Source organism: Aspergillus fumigatus, chromosome 2, assembly GCF_000002655.1.
Source record: "Aspergillus fumigatus Af293 chromosome 2, whole genome shotgun sequence".
In the NCBI taxonomy this organism is placed as follows: domain Eukaryota; kingdom Fungi; phylum Ascomycota; class Eurotiomycetes; order Eurotiales; family Aspergillaceae; genus Aspergillus; species Aspergillus fumigatus.
Window position 1 is genome coordinate 1,479,749 of NC_007195.1, and position 14,594 is coordinate 1,494,342.

The 14,594-nt window shown below is 50.5% G+C and overlaps 4 protein-coding genes across 4 annotated transcripts; 2 read left to right on the top strand and 2 right to left on the bottom strand.

Annotated features, from left to right (window-relative positions):
- Positions 1-1,109: 1,109 nt before the first annotated feature.
- AFUA_2G05325 (hydrogen/calcium exchanger domain-containing protein) lies at positions 1,110-5,239 on the bottom strand. The gene is made up of 13 exons (XM_744570.2): positions 4,405-5,239; positions 4,181-4,234; positions 3,565-4,119; positions 3,455-3,518; positions 3,363-3,410; positions 3,277-3,318; positions 2,977-3,224; positions 2,897-2,929; positions 2,543-2,850; positions 2,264-2,483; positions 2,146-2,213; positions 1,999-2,087; positions 1,110-1,947 (listed from the first exon to the last, which is right to left on the bottom strand). The coding sequence occupies exons 2-13, from the start codon at positions 4,182-4,184 to the stop codon at positions 1,914-1,916; spliced, it is 1,713 nt and encodes a 570-aa protein (XP_749663.2). The 5' UTR covers positions 4,185-4,234; positions 4,405-5,239; the 3' UTR covers positions 1,110-1,913.
- Positions 5,240-6,885: 1,646 nt separating this feature from the next.
- Positions 6,886-9,427, top strand: gel4 (glycoside hydrolase family 72 protein). The gene is made up of 4 exons (XM_077804093.1): positions 6,886-7,420; positions 7,482-7,519; positions 7,576-7,601; positions 7,658-9,427. The coding sequence occupies exons 1-4, from the start codon at positions 7,343-7,345 to the stop codon at positions 9,112-9,114; spliced, it is 1,599 nt and encodes a 532-aa protein (XP_077660257.1). The 5' UTR covers positions 6,886-7,342; the 3' UTR covers positions 9,115-9,427.
- A 391-nt stretch (positions 9,428-9,818) lies between these two features.
- On the top strand, positions 9,819-11,328 carry AFUA_2G05350 (putative MFS transporter; the record flags this gene model as incomplete). The annotated part of the gene is made up of 5 exons (XM_744572.1): positions 9,819-10,244; positions 10,315-10,375; positions 10,431-10,672; positions 10,708-11,119; positions 11,189-11,328. 5 exons carry the CDS (start codon positions 9,819-9,821, stop codon positions 11,326-11,328), a joined length of 1,281 nt encoding a protein of 426 aa, XP_749665.1.
- Positions 11,329-11,595: 267 nt separating this feature from the next.
- AFUA_2G05360 (transcription factor domain-containing protein) lies at positions 11,596-14,167 on the bottom strand (the record flags this gene model as incomplete). Its single annotated transcript, XM_744573.2, has 5 exons — positions 13,910-14,167; positions 13,718-13,846; positions 12,978-13,638; positions 12,414-12,929; positions 11,596-12,363 (listed from the first exon to the last, which is right to left on the bottom strand). Exons 1-5 carry the CDS (start codon positions 13,975-13,977, stop codon positions 11,596-11,598), a joined length of 2,142 nt encoding a protein of 713 aa, XP_749666.2. The 5' UTR covers positions 13,978-14,167.
- Between the last annotated feature and the right edge of the window lie 427 nt (positions 14,168-14,594).

Below are 14,594 nucleotides of genomic sequence, written 5' to 3' on the forward strand. Positions count from 1 at the left end.
AAAAAATAAAGTAAAAAGTGAGGGGAAACGACACAATCACATTACCACCCATCCGTAGAACCTCGGGTAGACCAATCCTCTACCCGTTACCTCAGCATGACTTCGTTTTCGTCGTGTCGGGATGGGTTGGAGACTTGGAGACTTTGGAGACTTCCCTGGGACGTGGGAAGTTGTCCGACTCGTCGACCGTGTGATGGGTTCATTTTTCATGACTAACGGAAATCTGGGCCCTGAGTTGGGCCCCTGCATTGGGTTTTCCCCGCGGGGAGAGTAGAGCTCAAATCATAAGAGTGTTAGAGTGCTCGTAGAGTTGTACCTGTGTACTGGGCACTACACAGTACGTCGGTGCTGTCGACCAGTCAGGAGATTCAAGGTGACAGCTGAATACTACCTCAATTTCTGGATGTTGTACCCGTGATTGACAATGTTTTTAATCTTTTCGCTTCAAGAATCTCTCACTCTCACTACAAAGGGTATTCCGCAGCACTTACCCTCCGACCGACTGTCGGGGACTCCTCCGCACCCGGGCGGCAACTGCAGGAGCCTACAGAGTACACCCTCCTCCACCCTGACACTCGCAGTAAAGTTCAAGTCAAACAGATTTTAGCCGGGCATGTTTACTTGAGTTGACTTATCCCGTGGCCGCTCCTCGGGCTTAGCCGATGTCCATGATTGGTTTTCTTCTCCCCCATGCCCTTCTCACCCGAGGCACAAGCGAACCGATAAACCCCGCAATCCCACGTTCATCTTATGGTTTCGTTCCAAGCTTGCCTCTCTAAACGACGGGAGTACTTGTGATATACCGACCTTGATTATGAAAAAAAAAAAAAAAAAAAAGAAAAAAAAAAAAAAAAAAAAAAAAAGCACATGCTACAGTTTCAACCAAGGACATTGGAATGGCCAGGTAGGATTATTTACCCTTGGTACTCCGTACTTACCTACCTTCCTTCTCTAGTCTACCTTACCAGCTAACGTTAAGGAAAAACCCGGCGAATTATCGGGGAATGCTCCGATCCATTCCCACAGCCGGCTATTCTACTTTACTCAAAACGAATTAATATCTATCTATCGGCTATTGTACCTATGAATGGAGGAAAAATTGAAATCAAAAGCCACAGAGCAGCAACGGGCATATCTCAATTCGGCAAAACAGCGCGCAATCTAAGACAGCTGAGGAATGAGGCTGAGGGCATCCGACGACCCATCCGAAGGCGTCACCTGGCTCGGATGGTGGCCAATTGAATTCATCTCTGACAGGGTATAGGTATACTCCGTAGGTAGGAATAGGTATAGATACCTGGTTTGAAGTTACCTTACTCTTCCGTACTCAATCGCAACTCTTGCCTTTACTTTCACCCAGTTTATAATTACAGAGCAAGAAGAGCTCCATCTATCCTAGTCCAAGTACCTATGCAAAGCAGTCTGTACTCTGTAGGCCTACCTACCCCCATACTCATAGGTACCTGTCCCAGCAATCATCAACTGATGCTGCTCACGCCACTGAGTCCACCCTGTCCATGTGTCGATTTCCCGATTTCCCCGAGATTGAGGTGATAGCCACGATGCAATAACTCCCGTCATCTGATTCGCTGCGCTACGCCACAGCTTGTGGACGGGTTCGGCTAGGCCAATAAGGGGTTTGGACAAGGCGCTCGGGGGAGATATAGACCGTTGTATCGGGCCAAACGTACTTTTTGACAGAGTACTTTCTCGTGAGCGTACTAGGTAGAGTCTGTGCTTTCCAAGTTTGTAGATGGGCGGCTACTGACAGCTGCTGATGCCTACGTATACCCCAGTTGAAACAATCAAGCGACCGATTGAACATTAACTAAAGATTCGACAAAAGTTCCAAGGACATGAAAGCGTGTCGTCCCAGCGTATGTGGATGAGTGAAGTCCGTATAATATATGATATTAAGCAGCTGTCTCGATCTTGTTAGGATAGAACCTGAAGACATGTCAGCAACTAGTTACAATGCAGTAATGGAAGCATACATACCAAGCAGCCACGGCGATAATCAGGTACATCGTTATCAGCAGCACACCCTCGAGCCAGTGCGATTTGCCATCGGCAATGAGATAGTTCACCTGAAGAATTAGCACCGTCATACGACAGGAAAATCAAAAACCAGGGGAATAAACATACCAGCAACACCGAAACGAAGAGCAGGATCACTTGGAACGCATCAAAATACAAAGTCATATCCTCGAGTCCTTTTGCCAGTCAGTCACGGTCAACAAAGTATTCGAGGAATAGCACATACCCATAATCCATCCTATCACAATAATCAACGGTAGCACCAGCAGAGCGATCTGCATGCTGGATCCCACAGCCACTCCAATCGACAGATCCATCTTGTCCTTGCATGCCACCGTCACCGCCGTGGCGTGCTCGGCCGCATTACCCACGATAGGAAGCAGGATCAGCCCGACGAATGTCTTCGAGATGCCGCCTCGCTCCGTAAGAGCGTCAATGGAACCAACCTGGACAGTCAGTCTAGCCCTGACCTGACCGGACACTCAAAATGATGCATCAGACTTACCATAAATTCAGCGCACAATGCGACAAAAGCGGTGGAGATGGCCAGCGTCAGGACCGCAACCCAGATGCTGAGCTGAGGCTGTTCCTCCTCGTCGTCTTCCTCGTGGATTTTCATCTGCTGCGCGTTCTGGCCGCCCATGGTGGCCGTCATCTTGCCAATCTGGGCCAGGCCGCGACTGGCATCGCCCTCCGACACCTTTTGGCGCCGCTTCTCGACCTTGGGGCTGGGTCTGTTGTAGATCTCGGTGTGCGACTTGAGCTGGAAGAAGAGGTAGCATCCGTAGACGAAGAGCAAAATGATACTGGTGCCTGCGTTTGTCAGCGACAGTCCTCGGCGCATTGCCAGCAATCTTACCTCGCGACAAGGGAGCGATTCCCACGGTTCCGGCTGTACAAGTCAGTCAAACTTCCTAATCTGCGGCCGGATTGACGCACCACCAGACCACGCGTGGAACGCGGTTGGAATGATCAGACTCGCCACCGCTAGCGCCAAAAGACTAGCCGCTGTCTGCGCGACAACTGGGTTGAAGTGTTGCTCAAGACGGTTGACACCGCCGAAAAAGAAACACATGCCCATGACCAGCAGCAGATTCGACAGCATACTACCTATAAGTGACGTTTGGACTATAAGCACCTCCTTATCGACCAAGGCAATAATGGCGACGATCAATTCGACCGCATTACTATTATTGTCAGTCGGGGTGGTGTCTGGTTTCCAAACGATCGAGCACCTACCCGAATGATGCATTCAGCAGACCACCAATCGTTTCGCCAGTCCTGGACACGTCAGCTCTGTCCTCGACACCCAGCAATAGACATACCGCATGGCGATTTCTTCCGTGGCGTAACTCAACATGGCCGCAAGAGGTCTGGATACGTTAGCCGAGTCCGGACGTGGGATCGGGATACAAACATAATAGCAATGAAGTTGACCACGAAGACCGCCACCGGATCGACGTCGACGTAATTCAGTGCAACTGAGATTGTTAGTTAGAACTCAGACACGTCATATCCGCAACTCACTTCCAACTGGCGCGGCAATCAGGAGAACATTTATCCAAGAGTTAAAAAGAGTCGCCTTGAGCTGGCCAACGGCTGTGAACTTTTGCTTGTCAGGCATATCCTTCGCCTCCTCCACCGAAGATTGGGAATTCCCATCCTCAGACTGGTTCCCATGGCCGCTCATAAAGGTCTTCCTCTTCCGAGGTTTTCCTTCGGGGATCTCATCCTGCCCCTCTTGGTTGGACACGTTGATGGGTTCATGGCTGCGCATCGATGGTTCGGGCTCCGATTTCTCTGCACTTTCTGCTCGATAGAGCCCGTCCGTTCCTGATGACTCTGGCGGAAAAGTATCTGCGTGCTCTGGGCCGGACAGGCCGTCGGTCATGTCCCTCCGCCGCCGTCTTTCCTCCGACATGCGCACCTCCCCCGCCGTGCGAACGGGAGCGAGTCCGCTTTCCAACCGATAGGAATTGGACCGTCGCGGCCGCGCTCTGAACTTCTTAAAGGGATTGTGGTTGGATTGTTCGCCTTCCTGATCGTACCAGGCCAGGTTCCTGGCTTGACGACGGTAGATGTCTGGGCGCCGAGACACATCAGTCGAGACGTGCTTGGCACAGCACATCAGGGCCAAACTTACGCATGATGTTCTTGTTCTAGAAGGCAGGTATTCCTGAAAAAATTGATAGTGATACTGCAGTAGTCAGGTTATTAGGATGAGGTGAAGAAGAGCGGGATGCAAGATGCGAAACGGCAAGGGGGCAGTAGTGCCCAACAACAGACAAGGACAACCAGTACTAACTACTAACAGGGGTGTTCTTTCATCGGCTTAAAAACAAGTCAAAGATCTTTGCAATGACTTACAGTATATTGACGTGGACCACTCGTGGCTTGGTAGAGATCGCAGTCGACGAGATGTGGCGCGTACCTCAGCGCTCAGCCCCAGTGGCCAACAAGACTACGACAAGATGACTTGGAAGGGACAAGCTTTGAACAAGAATAGCTGTCAAATATATGGGTCGCTGTAGCAGATTGAAAGGAACGAATGCGGCCAATTGCACAATTGAGAATAAAAAAAAAGAGTGACAGGGTTCTTGCAGGCTCGTTCAACCAGCGAGCAACACAGTACCCAGAAAGTTACAATCTGAAAGGAGTGATGGTGTACTCTGAGTACACCAGCAAAGCAAAAGCGAAAAAAGGGATGACATCTCAAGGCGCGAAGGATACTTGGCAGAACTATCCTTTGCTTGGCGATTTTCATCCACTCAACAGAACCATATCGTCGTCGTCATGGAGAGGACATTATTATTGGCGAATGTAGTGCATAGCCACAACAAGTGTGCGTTTATCCTCTGGATAGCGTACCCTGGACGCACGGAGATTCGTGACCCATCATTGTTGAGTATGTGGCTGCTGCAAGCCTGTAACGAGACCGGAGCAACCCAGTTCCCCTGACATGGATGTGATCTTCTATATTTCAAAAAGTTCAGCGGTCAGTCATTAGATGATCTGTGAGGTTGTCTACGATGGTATGGGTTATCTAGTCGTCAAAGACGATAGTGCACTCGTTCTTATGTGCGCGTTGATTCTGATTTTTGAGGCGCCAAACCAATAAAGTTAGTGTTTCTTGACTCGCCGCACGTCGTAATAGTGGCTCCTTCGTAGATCCTAACCCATTGAGGTTGGCTCTCAAATTTGGGAGAGTCAATCCCTCATGTGCTTTGGAGAAAGCCACTTTCTATATCTCTCAAAAAGGACACATCCACTAGGTATCAGGTTGTTGACCAATCTATGTGAAGAAAGACTTTCAACGAAGTCTGGGTTTCATGGAATCATGGTTGATTGCAGTACCCTCCGTGGGTCTGGGATAGATTGGGTCCATATGGAGTACTACTCTGCAGCAGGTCCAGGAACCAAACCAAATCATCAGCCCCAGCCCCAATCAATCACATCAGCTACACTTCAGCTTCAATCTGTGCCTCAAGGCTCAGCTCTTGACTTTCAATTGATGTCAAGAACCTGGTCGAACTATCATGCTTAAAGCCCCCTTTTTCCCCTCTTAGATTTTGGATGTTGACCCTTAGCACAGTCATCAAGTGATACCCAACTGTCATGCAACAAGACACGTCAGTAGCACTTACCTCTGTTGCTGTCTGCTGATCAAGACACTGCTGAATTCGGATCATCAGTACAGGTGTCCGACCCTTGCGCCATCATGTGGTGAGATCGTGAGCTGTTTTGCTTGCATCTATTGCCTTGTCGTATTTAACACAGCCGTTGTGTGGTCTACACACAATATATATATATCCTTCATGCTCACTGCGACGGAGTATATATGGCTAAAATCACGGCAGAATATCCACATAATGATATATTTCTCAGCGGTAGGACTCTGAGATAATCTGATTCTCAAAATGCGGCGCAATTGCTACTTAATACACCTTGTAAAGTATTTTAAAGTTATGACTGAAAAGAAAAGCGGAGTCATCATTGCACATGGGAGTCAGGTTGTTAGTGAGACGATGTCAGGAAATGGCTGCATGCGTGCATAAACTACCCCATAGAATATGTTAGCTACTTATGTTCAGCTGACTAATAGTACAACAGACTGAAAATTTTTATTACTGTGGGCTGGAGGGCGGTTCCAGACCCTTAACCCTGGTTGCCCGTCCCTGGTAAGGCCTTGTATTGCCCGGGGGTGTATCATTGCCTAGGCAGCTGATAAGGATAGATATACGGAGTACTACTCCGTACTCTGTAGTAAGCCGACTTGTAGGACTTGGGCCTTTTGACCTGCGGATGCTCTGATAATCGATGCTGGCGATTCTAGAGCTCATGATCCAGGCCAAGCTGGACAAGCCGGACAAGACTGACAAGCCGGAACTTGAGAGAGCGAAGCAACGCTGATGCCCCTATCTTCTGCCAAGCTACCTCAAGACAACTGGGCAAAGGTAGGCATACAGGAATCTGGCTGTAATTTCATTCTTTCGTGCAATACACGCCCCATCCCAGTGACAAATCAGCGCCCAGACCCTGGCGCTAAGTTTCAAAGGCCCCGCCATTATATCACCGAGAATGTCAATCTTTGTCCCTGGACGTATCATTTGCTTCCCTCCCATTGATTGCTTTGATTGTTCTCAAGCAATGATCATTATTTACTCCGTACTTACATACATGCATAGAATACTTGGCGATACACCAGATTTCCCACCTTGGATATCCTCAAGTGAGACAACTGTGACGAATGGTCTCCATCAACTACAGTAGGAAGATGGACTCAGTTAGTAGACGCCCAATCATCAGCCCACATGCTCAGTACATGTCTCAATGTTCCAAAGAATCAATTGGATGATTGACAGTCGAGTACTCCGTATACTATTTATAATCGGCTAGTGACTGGGTAGTATTATTACAGGGGCTGCTTACGGCTCTGTACACTCTCCCGTCTAGTCCTCCCAAGTGCTTTGCTTGCCTTGGTGCCTGCTCCAGCGTTCTCCTTTCCCATCTTCTTCTTCCCTGTCATCCCCGTGCTTTCTTCTTCTTCTTCTTCTGCTCTTTCTTCATCTTCTCGACATCCTTTCTTTCCCTCCTTGTATTCTATTTTTCTCCATCAATCCAACGGCTCCTTGTGTAACCGCCGTCAGTCATTCGTTGTCCATATTTCTGTCGTTTTCCTCCTAGGACCCTGTGGGTTTGATATCAACTGGGTTTGCGGACCGAGACGATCAACCCACTCTTCAGAGACCATCAATATCATCATCATCTATAATTGAGTTCGCTTTCGTTTTTAATCACATACAACATGAAGTTCGTTTACGCCGCTGCTGGGGCTTCCCTCGTGGGCAGCGCCCTCGCAACACTGCCCGTCATCGAAGCCAAGGTACTGAAGGCCTGTTGCTGGACGATCGCATTGGATGCTAACTCATATGTACTTGATATAGGGCAACAAGTTTTTCTACTCCAACAACGGAACAGAATTGTAAGTTTGTCTGTCGCTTCCCAACCATCATCGTTCAGGAACTGACCGGCCTTCAGCTTCATTCGCGGTGTCGCCTACCAACGTATGTCTCAGAGAAATCCCATCAACCGGTCGCCCCCCGAAACTAATCCCATGCAGAGGAGTACCAGGCCAACGGCACATCTACCGAGAACTCCGACTACACCGATCCTCTGGCCAATGTTGACAACTGCAAGCGTGACATTCCCTACCTGAAGCAGCTGCGCACCAATGTCATCCGTACCTATGCTGTCGATCCCACGAAGGACCATGATGAATGTATGAAGCTCCTGGACGACGCCGGCATCTACCTGATTACGGATTTGTCCGCGCCATCTGAGTCCATCAACCGTGCGGACCCTGCCTGGAACACCGACCTCTACAAGCGCTATACCAGCGTCATTGACGCCTTTGCCAAGTACAGCAATGTCATTGGCTTTTTCGCGGGTAACGAGGTCGCCAATGACAACAACAACACCAATTCGATTGCCTACGTCAAGGCTGCCGTGCGAGACATGAAGTCGTACATCAAGTCGAAGGATTACCGCTCCTCCCTGCTTGTCGGATACGCCACCGACGACGACGCCCACATCCGTGCCGACTTGGCCGACTACCTTGTCTGCGGTGATAAGGAGAGCTCTATCGACATGTTCGGCTACAACATTTACGAGTGGTGCGGTGATTCTTCCTTCGAGAAGTCTGGCTACAAGGACCGCACTGAGGAATTTTCCAAGTACCCTGTCCCTGCTTTCTTCTCCGAGTACGGCTGCATTGACCCCAAGCCCCGCAAGTTTACCGATGTCGCCGCTCTGTACGGTCCCCAGATGAACGACGTCTGGAGCGGTGGTATTGTCTATATGTACTTCCAGGAGGCCAATGACTACGGTCTGGTTTCGGTCAGCGGCGACAATGTCAAGACCAAGGAAGATTTCTCCTACCTGTCCGTTCAGATGCAGAAGGTAACGGCCACCGGTGTGAACAGTGCAAGCTACACTGCCTCCAACACTGCCGTCCCTACCTGCCCTTCGGTCGGTGCTAAGTGGGAGGCCTCCAACAAGCTGCCTCCTAGTCCCAACAGCGAGCTGTGTGACTGCATGGTCGAGACTCTGTCCTGCACTGTGAAGGATTCTGTGGACGAGAAGGAGTACGGCGACCTGTTCGACTATCTCTGCGCCGCCGGTGTGTGCGGTGGAATCAACTCCAACTCCACCAGCGGTGACTACGGAGCTTACAGCGTCTGCAGCGCCAAGCAGAAGCTCTCTTTCGTCATGAACCAGTACTACAAGAAGAACAACAAGGCCGCGACCGCCTGTGACTTTGATGGCAAGGCCCAGACCAAGAAGGGTGCTGATGCTTCGGGCTCTTGCGCCTCTCTGATCAGCCAGGCCGGAACTGCTGGCACTGGGTCCGTGACCGCCGGTGCCACTGGCAGCTCCGGCTCCGGCAGCGCAAGTGAGACTTCCAAGGGAGCCGCAGGTGTTGCCGCTAGCCCCATGGCTGTCAAGGTTGGCAACTGGCAGTTTGGGGCCTACATTGCCACTGCTCTCTTTGCTGGTGTCGGTATGCTTGTGCTGTAGGTGACCGATTTTAGATGGATGCAGTGGAGGGGTTGTCTTTGTCTGGTTTTAGATTTTGTTTGAGTACATACTTTTTTTTTAGCCAAGTAGTGTGGTGCTTCCACTCCTTTCGTCAGAAACTTTGCGTTTATACCAGACCACCTGGCGGTCTCGTGGACATTAGTTGAATGAATGATTTAGTTAATAAATGCGTTTATAGGTTATGGATCCGCCATGGTAGATATAATTTAAGATGCTGTCAAGGTAGAAATTGGAGATTAGAAGGCCAAAGGACTGCCCAGCAGCTAATTTATTTATGGAAAAAAGGTTGAGAAATGAGAAGCAACCACCTACTACTATCTATTACTGTTCCCAGTCATGTAGTGCAAGCGAAGGTCATCCATAATATCCCAGAGGCTACAATCAGCGAACGGAGGCTGTGCTAGTTGACCGAGTCTCGGTGCCAGTCGCCGAAGTATAACTGCAGCAAAGTGGATCTCGCAAGAGTCGTCCTCGGCCTTATACTCGGCATGCCGAACACTTCCCGGAAAAGAATCCGTTCAGTGTACATATTTAATTCAACGTATTCCCCTACAGCATGGCTGAATAGAACTGAATCTACGGAGTATATAAAATCTTGATATTGGTTGATTGACAAATGGGTCCGTTATCCCGACACACCAACAGAGGACTGAGTGATGACAAGCCCATGCACAACAACCCCGATGGCAGATCTCGACCCCGAAAAGAACACGCGAAATACATGGCATCTCCCACTCTGGCGCAAATGCATCATCCTCGTCGTCGTCAGCTGGATGGCTTTCGTGGTCACCTTCTCCAGCACGTCTCTCCTCCCCGCAACCCCCGAAATCGCAGCCGAGTTCGACACAACCCCCGAAATACTGAATATCATCAACGCCGGGGTGTTGTTGGCCATGGGCTTCTCGTCGCTTATTTGGGGCCCCCTCACTGCGCTTCTTGGGCGGAGGGTTGCGTATAATATTGCGATTGCGGCGCTTTGCGGGTGTTCGGTGGGCACGGCGCTTGCGGGGGGGAGTAGTGTGTTTGCGGTGTTTAGGGTGCTTGGGGGGCTGACGGGGACGTCGTTTATGGTGCAGGGGCAGACTATCCTGGCGGATATTTTTGAGGCGGTATGTATGATCGTTTATCTCTCTGGCTGTGTGTGCGTGTGTGAGTGTGATAGAGCTGATTGTGGTGTAGAAGGTTAGGGGGACGGCGGTTGGGTTCTTCATGGCTGGGACGGTAACGGGGCCGGCGATTGGTAGGCATTCTCTCTCTGGGATTCTCTCTGATTGAAGCTGTTGACGACGGGTAAGGACCGTGTATCGGCGGCTTGGTGGTGACCTTCGCCCACTGGCGGGTCATCTTCTGGGTGCAGGTTGGCATGGCCGGGTTGGGCCTCGTGCTTTCGCTGTTTTTCGTCCCGGAGGTGAAGAAGAGAGAAGCCGAGGGCGAGGGCGAAGGTGTCCCACGCCGTTCTTCCCTGCGAGAGGTCCTCGCCATGTTCAACCCCGTCCGGATCTTCCGGCAGTGGTTGTATCCCAACGTTTTTTTATGTGTATGTACCTGCCAAACCAATAATTGACCGGGAAGAGGCTGACAAGACAGGACGTAACGTGTGGCCTCCTCGCCATCTTCCAATACGGCCTCCTCACCTCCGCCCGCGAAATCTTCAACCCCCGCTTCAACCTCACTTCCGCCCTCGTCAGCGGCCTCTTCTACCTCGTCCCCGGCGCGGGATTCCTCCTGGGGAGTATCATCGGCGGGAGACTGTCTGACCGCACCGTGAAACGGTATATCGCTCGCCGTGGAGGACTGCGGCTCCCGCAGGATAGATTGAACAGCGGGCTGGCGATGCTGTGCGGGGTGCTGCCAGTCGCGGTGCTGGTTTATGGGTGGACACTTGAGAAGAGAGCCGGAGGCATGGCGGTGCCCATCATCGCGGCGTTCTGGGCTGGAGTCGGGCTGATGGGCTCGTTTAACGGATTGAATACGTATGCTGCTGGTGAGTTTTCTATGGGGAAGGTGAAGGTGAATGTGAAGGTGATGTGATGCGGCTATTGACATGTGATAGAGGCAATCCCCGAACGACGGTCCGAGGTTATCAGTGGGAAGTATATCCTCCAGTACTTGTGTTCGGCTGGGAGCAGTGCGGCCGTTGTTCCCCTGGTCAAGGTGATTGGGGTGGGCTGGACGTTTACAATCTGTGAGTGACACTCCGTTGAGGTTGCGATTCCGGAGGTGAACTGACTGATGGAAGGTGTGGTCTTGTCGTTGCTCGGCGGAGGATTTGTGTTTTGTATCACGCGATGGGGGAGAGTTATGCAGCTGTGGGCTGAGGAGAAGTTTCTTTTAGAGAGGAAGACTGGGCTATAGATTGCATTGCGGTGCGCTGATTGACGAGTGACGACCATAGACGACTGACGATAGAGTATATATATCCATATATCAAGTTTTGTTACGTTGCCAACGCGTGTTCAGTTATAGGCCATGACTGGTATACATGCTCTCCGTGTCGTTCATAAATGTGTCCACCGAATGCAACAGTCCCAAGTCGAAGTCTGACTGCGCGAGAAAGTCCTGCATTGTCGGCTCCAGAAATGTCATTGCAGTTGGCAGCCCTACTGTAGCTTCGTGAATCGAAATCCGAGGCGCTGGATTGCCATACCCGTTGGATCCTGGACTATTGTTCAGCTCATTGTTTGCTCTGATAATCGACCCAGATGTCGGTTGCAATGGAGCCATTTCATCGGTATGAGATTGCGTTGGAATGACAGACGAGGCCGGAATGTTTCCTGGCCCGAGAGCTTCTGCTCCGTTTACCCTGGCTTCCTTTCTACGACGTTCGTCCCCGTACCGTTCGAGGCAGTATTTGACTTGCTCGAGGTTCTGGTAGAATTCTGAGGCTGCAAGATTGCCATTCTCGCTCATTGACTGCAGCACAGTCAGGCCGGTCTCAAAGGCGCCTATGTCGTTGCGGCTGCCGATGGGCAGCAAGCTGGACATCGCAAGCACCAAAGAAGCCGAGAAGAGGTAGTGCGCGTGAAAATAGCCAAATACCGGGACGGAGCCGTTGATGTAGCGTGTGAGTATCAGGGAGTGACTGTGGCGAGCTGCATGTATGCACGCTTCACCCAGCGTCCAGACGGGTTGTGAGATGGCATGGTCCTTGCTCGTGGGGTCGGTCTCGGACTCGCTGACTTTGATGAGGAGGTGGAGGAGGGTCAGACGGGTGGTAAGTACAACACACTGTCCAAGTCAGTATTGTTTTCGAAGAAAGAGGAGGCCAAATACAATACCTGGTTGAAAGCCAGATGCAGAGAGCTGATATGTTTCGGATTCATCTCAGGGTCGTTCTCGTTCAGTCGCAAATGGTCGGGTAGTGTATCTACCCAGTTTTTCAATGCTTTCAGTAGCTTCTGCACGCGCTGGAGGAACGTCTCGCTGTATTTGCGTCGGCTGTAGAGTTTTGCAATAGTTTCGCCGACAATACGAGCGAGCTCTATATTGGCCGTCTGGTAGTCTGGGTCCGAGAATTGTTCATCGTGCACCTGCGCCGGGCTGATCCTGGACGGCATGTCCACGTGGATATCATCATCAAGGATCTGGGACGGCATTCCCATCTTTGATCCCCACATGCGATCAAAGATGTAGATCGTCCACCAAATCCGCACTCGATGTTGGCGCTCCACGGGGTCGATGAGCTGTGACTCGGGAATGTTATGATTCAACCCAATTTGCAGACTCAAGCGCATGGCGCTGCCGATCAACACATACGCCGAGTGGCGTCGATTAAGATAGTAGGAGAACAAAGACTTGATGGTCAGTTTCGTTCTTGGAAAGTTGGGGAATCAGGAACAAACCAGCAACAAGAGCGTCTCCAAATGGGTAATGCTCGTTCGCTCTGGCAATACCTGAACCAAACTTAGGGCACGCGCAAAATACGAAGTCCCTGGCACCCTCGACCCGGAAAGAGGCTCTGTGCGGAGGGAATAAGCTTCTCCAAATGCGAAAAGAGCAAAGAATTTGCACTGGTTGACCTTGCAGTCAAAGTCACCGGTCCGATATATCTCCTCAAGCTTCTCCAATGTGGATTTACGCAGTAGCAGATGGTAAAGACATCCAATCTGACGCAGCACAATCTTCACCAGGAGTCGAGCTTGCTGAAGGCTCGGCCACTGTACATACGCTTCGTTGGCCGCTGCGATATTCGCTTCCTTGACATATTGCATCCGGGGAATATGAGGTGTCGTGTTACTGCCGGTCAGGAAACGACGGAAACGAGTCGCAAACGCCGTGCAGGCTGCCTCGCCGATGAAGATAGGAGGGGCAGATGGATCATACGGATGGAACCATGCCCGGTCACCGAGCAATGGGTTACGGACACTAGTATTGCTTTCGTCTGGTTGCTCTGTGAGTCGTGATTCACCTGCTGCAGCGTCATGGGTCGGCTCGGCCAAGTTTGCCGAGAGAGTTGATTGTTCTTTTAGCCGTCGATTCTCCGAAATCAGACTCTCTAAATAGCTGCACACGTAGTTAGCAACAAGCTGTTCGTTCGAGAGTTTTGGAAACTGTAATTAAGTAAGGAATATCCCCCGAGTACCTTTCGCTCACTTTGACCTGACGATCACGCCGGGTGTATGTGCACTCATCCGACTTACCCACCATGCGGCACTTAGCGCATGGCTGCTCTCCAGAGCACTTGATCTTATGCGCATGGCACCGGTGACAACTAAGTGGTCATCTCAAGCGTGAGTTAGATGCCATACTTTGGCTAAGAGAGATAGTGACGCACGCAATGAACTTCCTGCGCTTGCAGGATTCATCAATCTCCACGCTCTGACTGTCCTCCCGCCGCTTCATCTATCATGACCTTTCGATCACTTCGATCGAAATCATATATCCTCGTGACAATCCGACAAACAACGTCAGCGCTTTCTTCCAAGTTTTTAGCAGATCCTAACTTGCCTGCGCCGCTGGAGGGTGTTGTGTTCAAAGTGCCAGGGACTTGCTTGGGCCCTCGGCTGCACTCGCCGAACAAGACTCATCGCTTTTATCCAATCAGGATACAGTCAACAACACACACAGGCACTAGGTATATCAAAGGCCACATTCAGGTAAAGGGACTTTTTCAAGTGCAACAAAAAAGAATCCTTATAATTGATGTTACTGCACCTTCTTCTGAAAATAAGCAATACAGCAGCTATTACGTAATGATAAGGCCCTTGAGACTATTTTGAAGGAAAACCACAAAAGTAAATGAATGAAGTTTAAATAAAGCGAAGCCGGTCACTTCCCATGAAATGAAGCGGATTTAATGCTGAAGGGCCACAAGATAGCGCTCGAAGACTTCTGTTACAAATGAGTTCTAATGGTTCAGTATAGGATGAACTATAGCAAAACGCTTATAGCAAGATTCCCATGTTCGACCTCAAGTCTTATTGGAAAGTTCTCTGGGTCTCATAGCAGAAGGTGCGTTG

Excerpts from the sequence above, each read along its gene's own strand:
- AFUA_2G05325 (XM_744570.2), bottom strand. Across the intron at positions 3,225-3,276 it reads CTGCTGAATGCATCATTCGG|TAATGCGGTCGAATTGATCG; the intron begins GTAGGTGCTCGA and ends TGACAATAATAG. Across the intron at positions 1,948-1,998 it reads ATTATCGCCGTGGCTGCTTG|GTTCTATCCTAACAAGATCG; the intron begins GTATGTATGCTT and ends ACATGTCTTCAG.
- gel4 (XM_077804093.1), top strand. The coding sequence starts at position 7,343 with ATGAAGTTCGTTTACGCCGCTGCTGGGGCTTCCCTCGTGGGCAGCGCC. Across the intron at positions 7,520-7,575 it reads TCCAACAACGGAACAGAATT|CTTCATTCGCGGTGTCGCCT; the intron begins GTAAGTTTGTCT and ends ACCGGCCTTCAG. Across the intron at positions 7,602-7,657 it reads TCGCGGTGTCGCCTACCAAC|AGGAGTACCAGGCCAACGGC; the intron begins GTATGTCTCAGA and ends AATCCCATGCAG.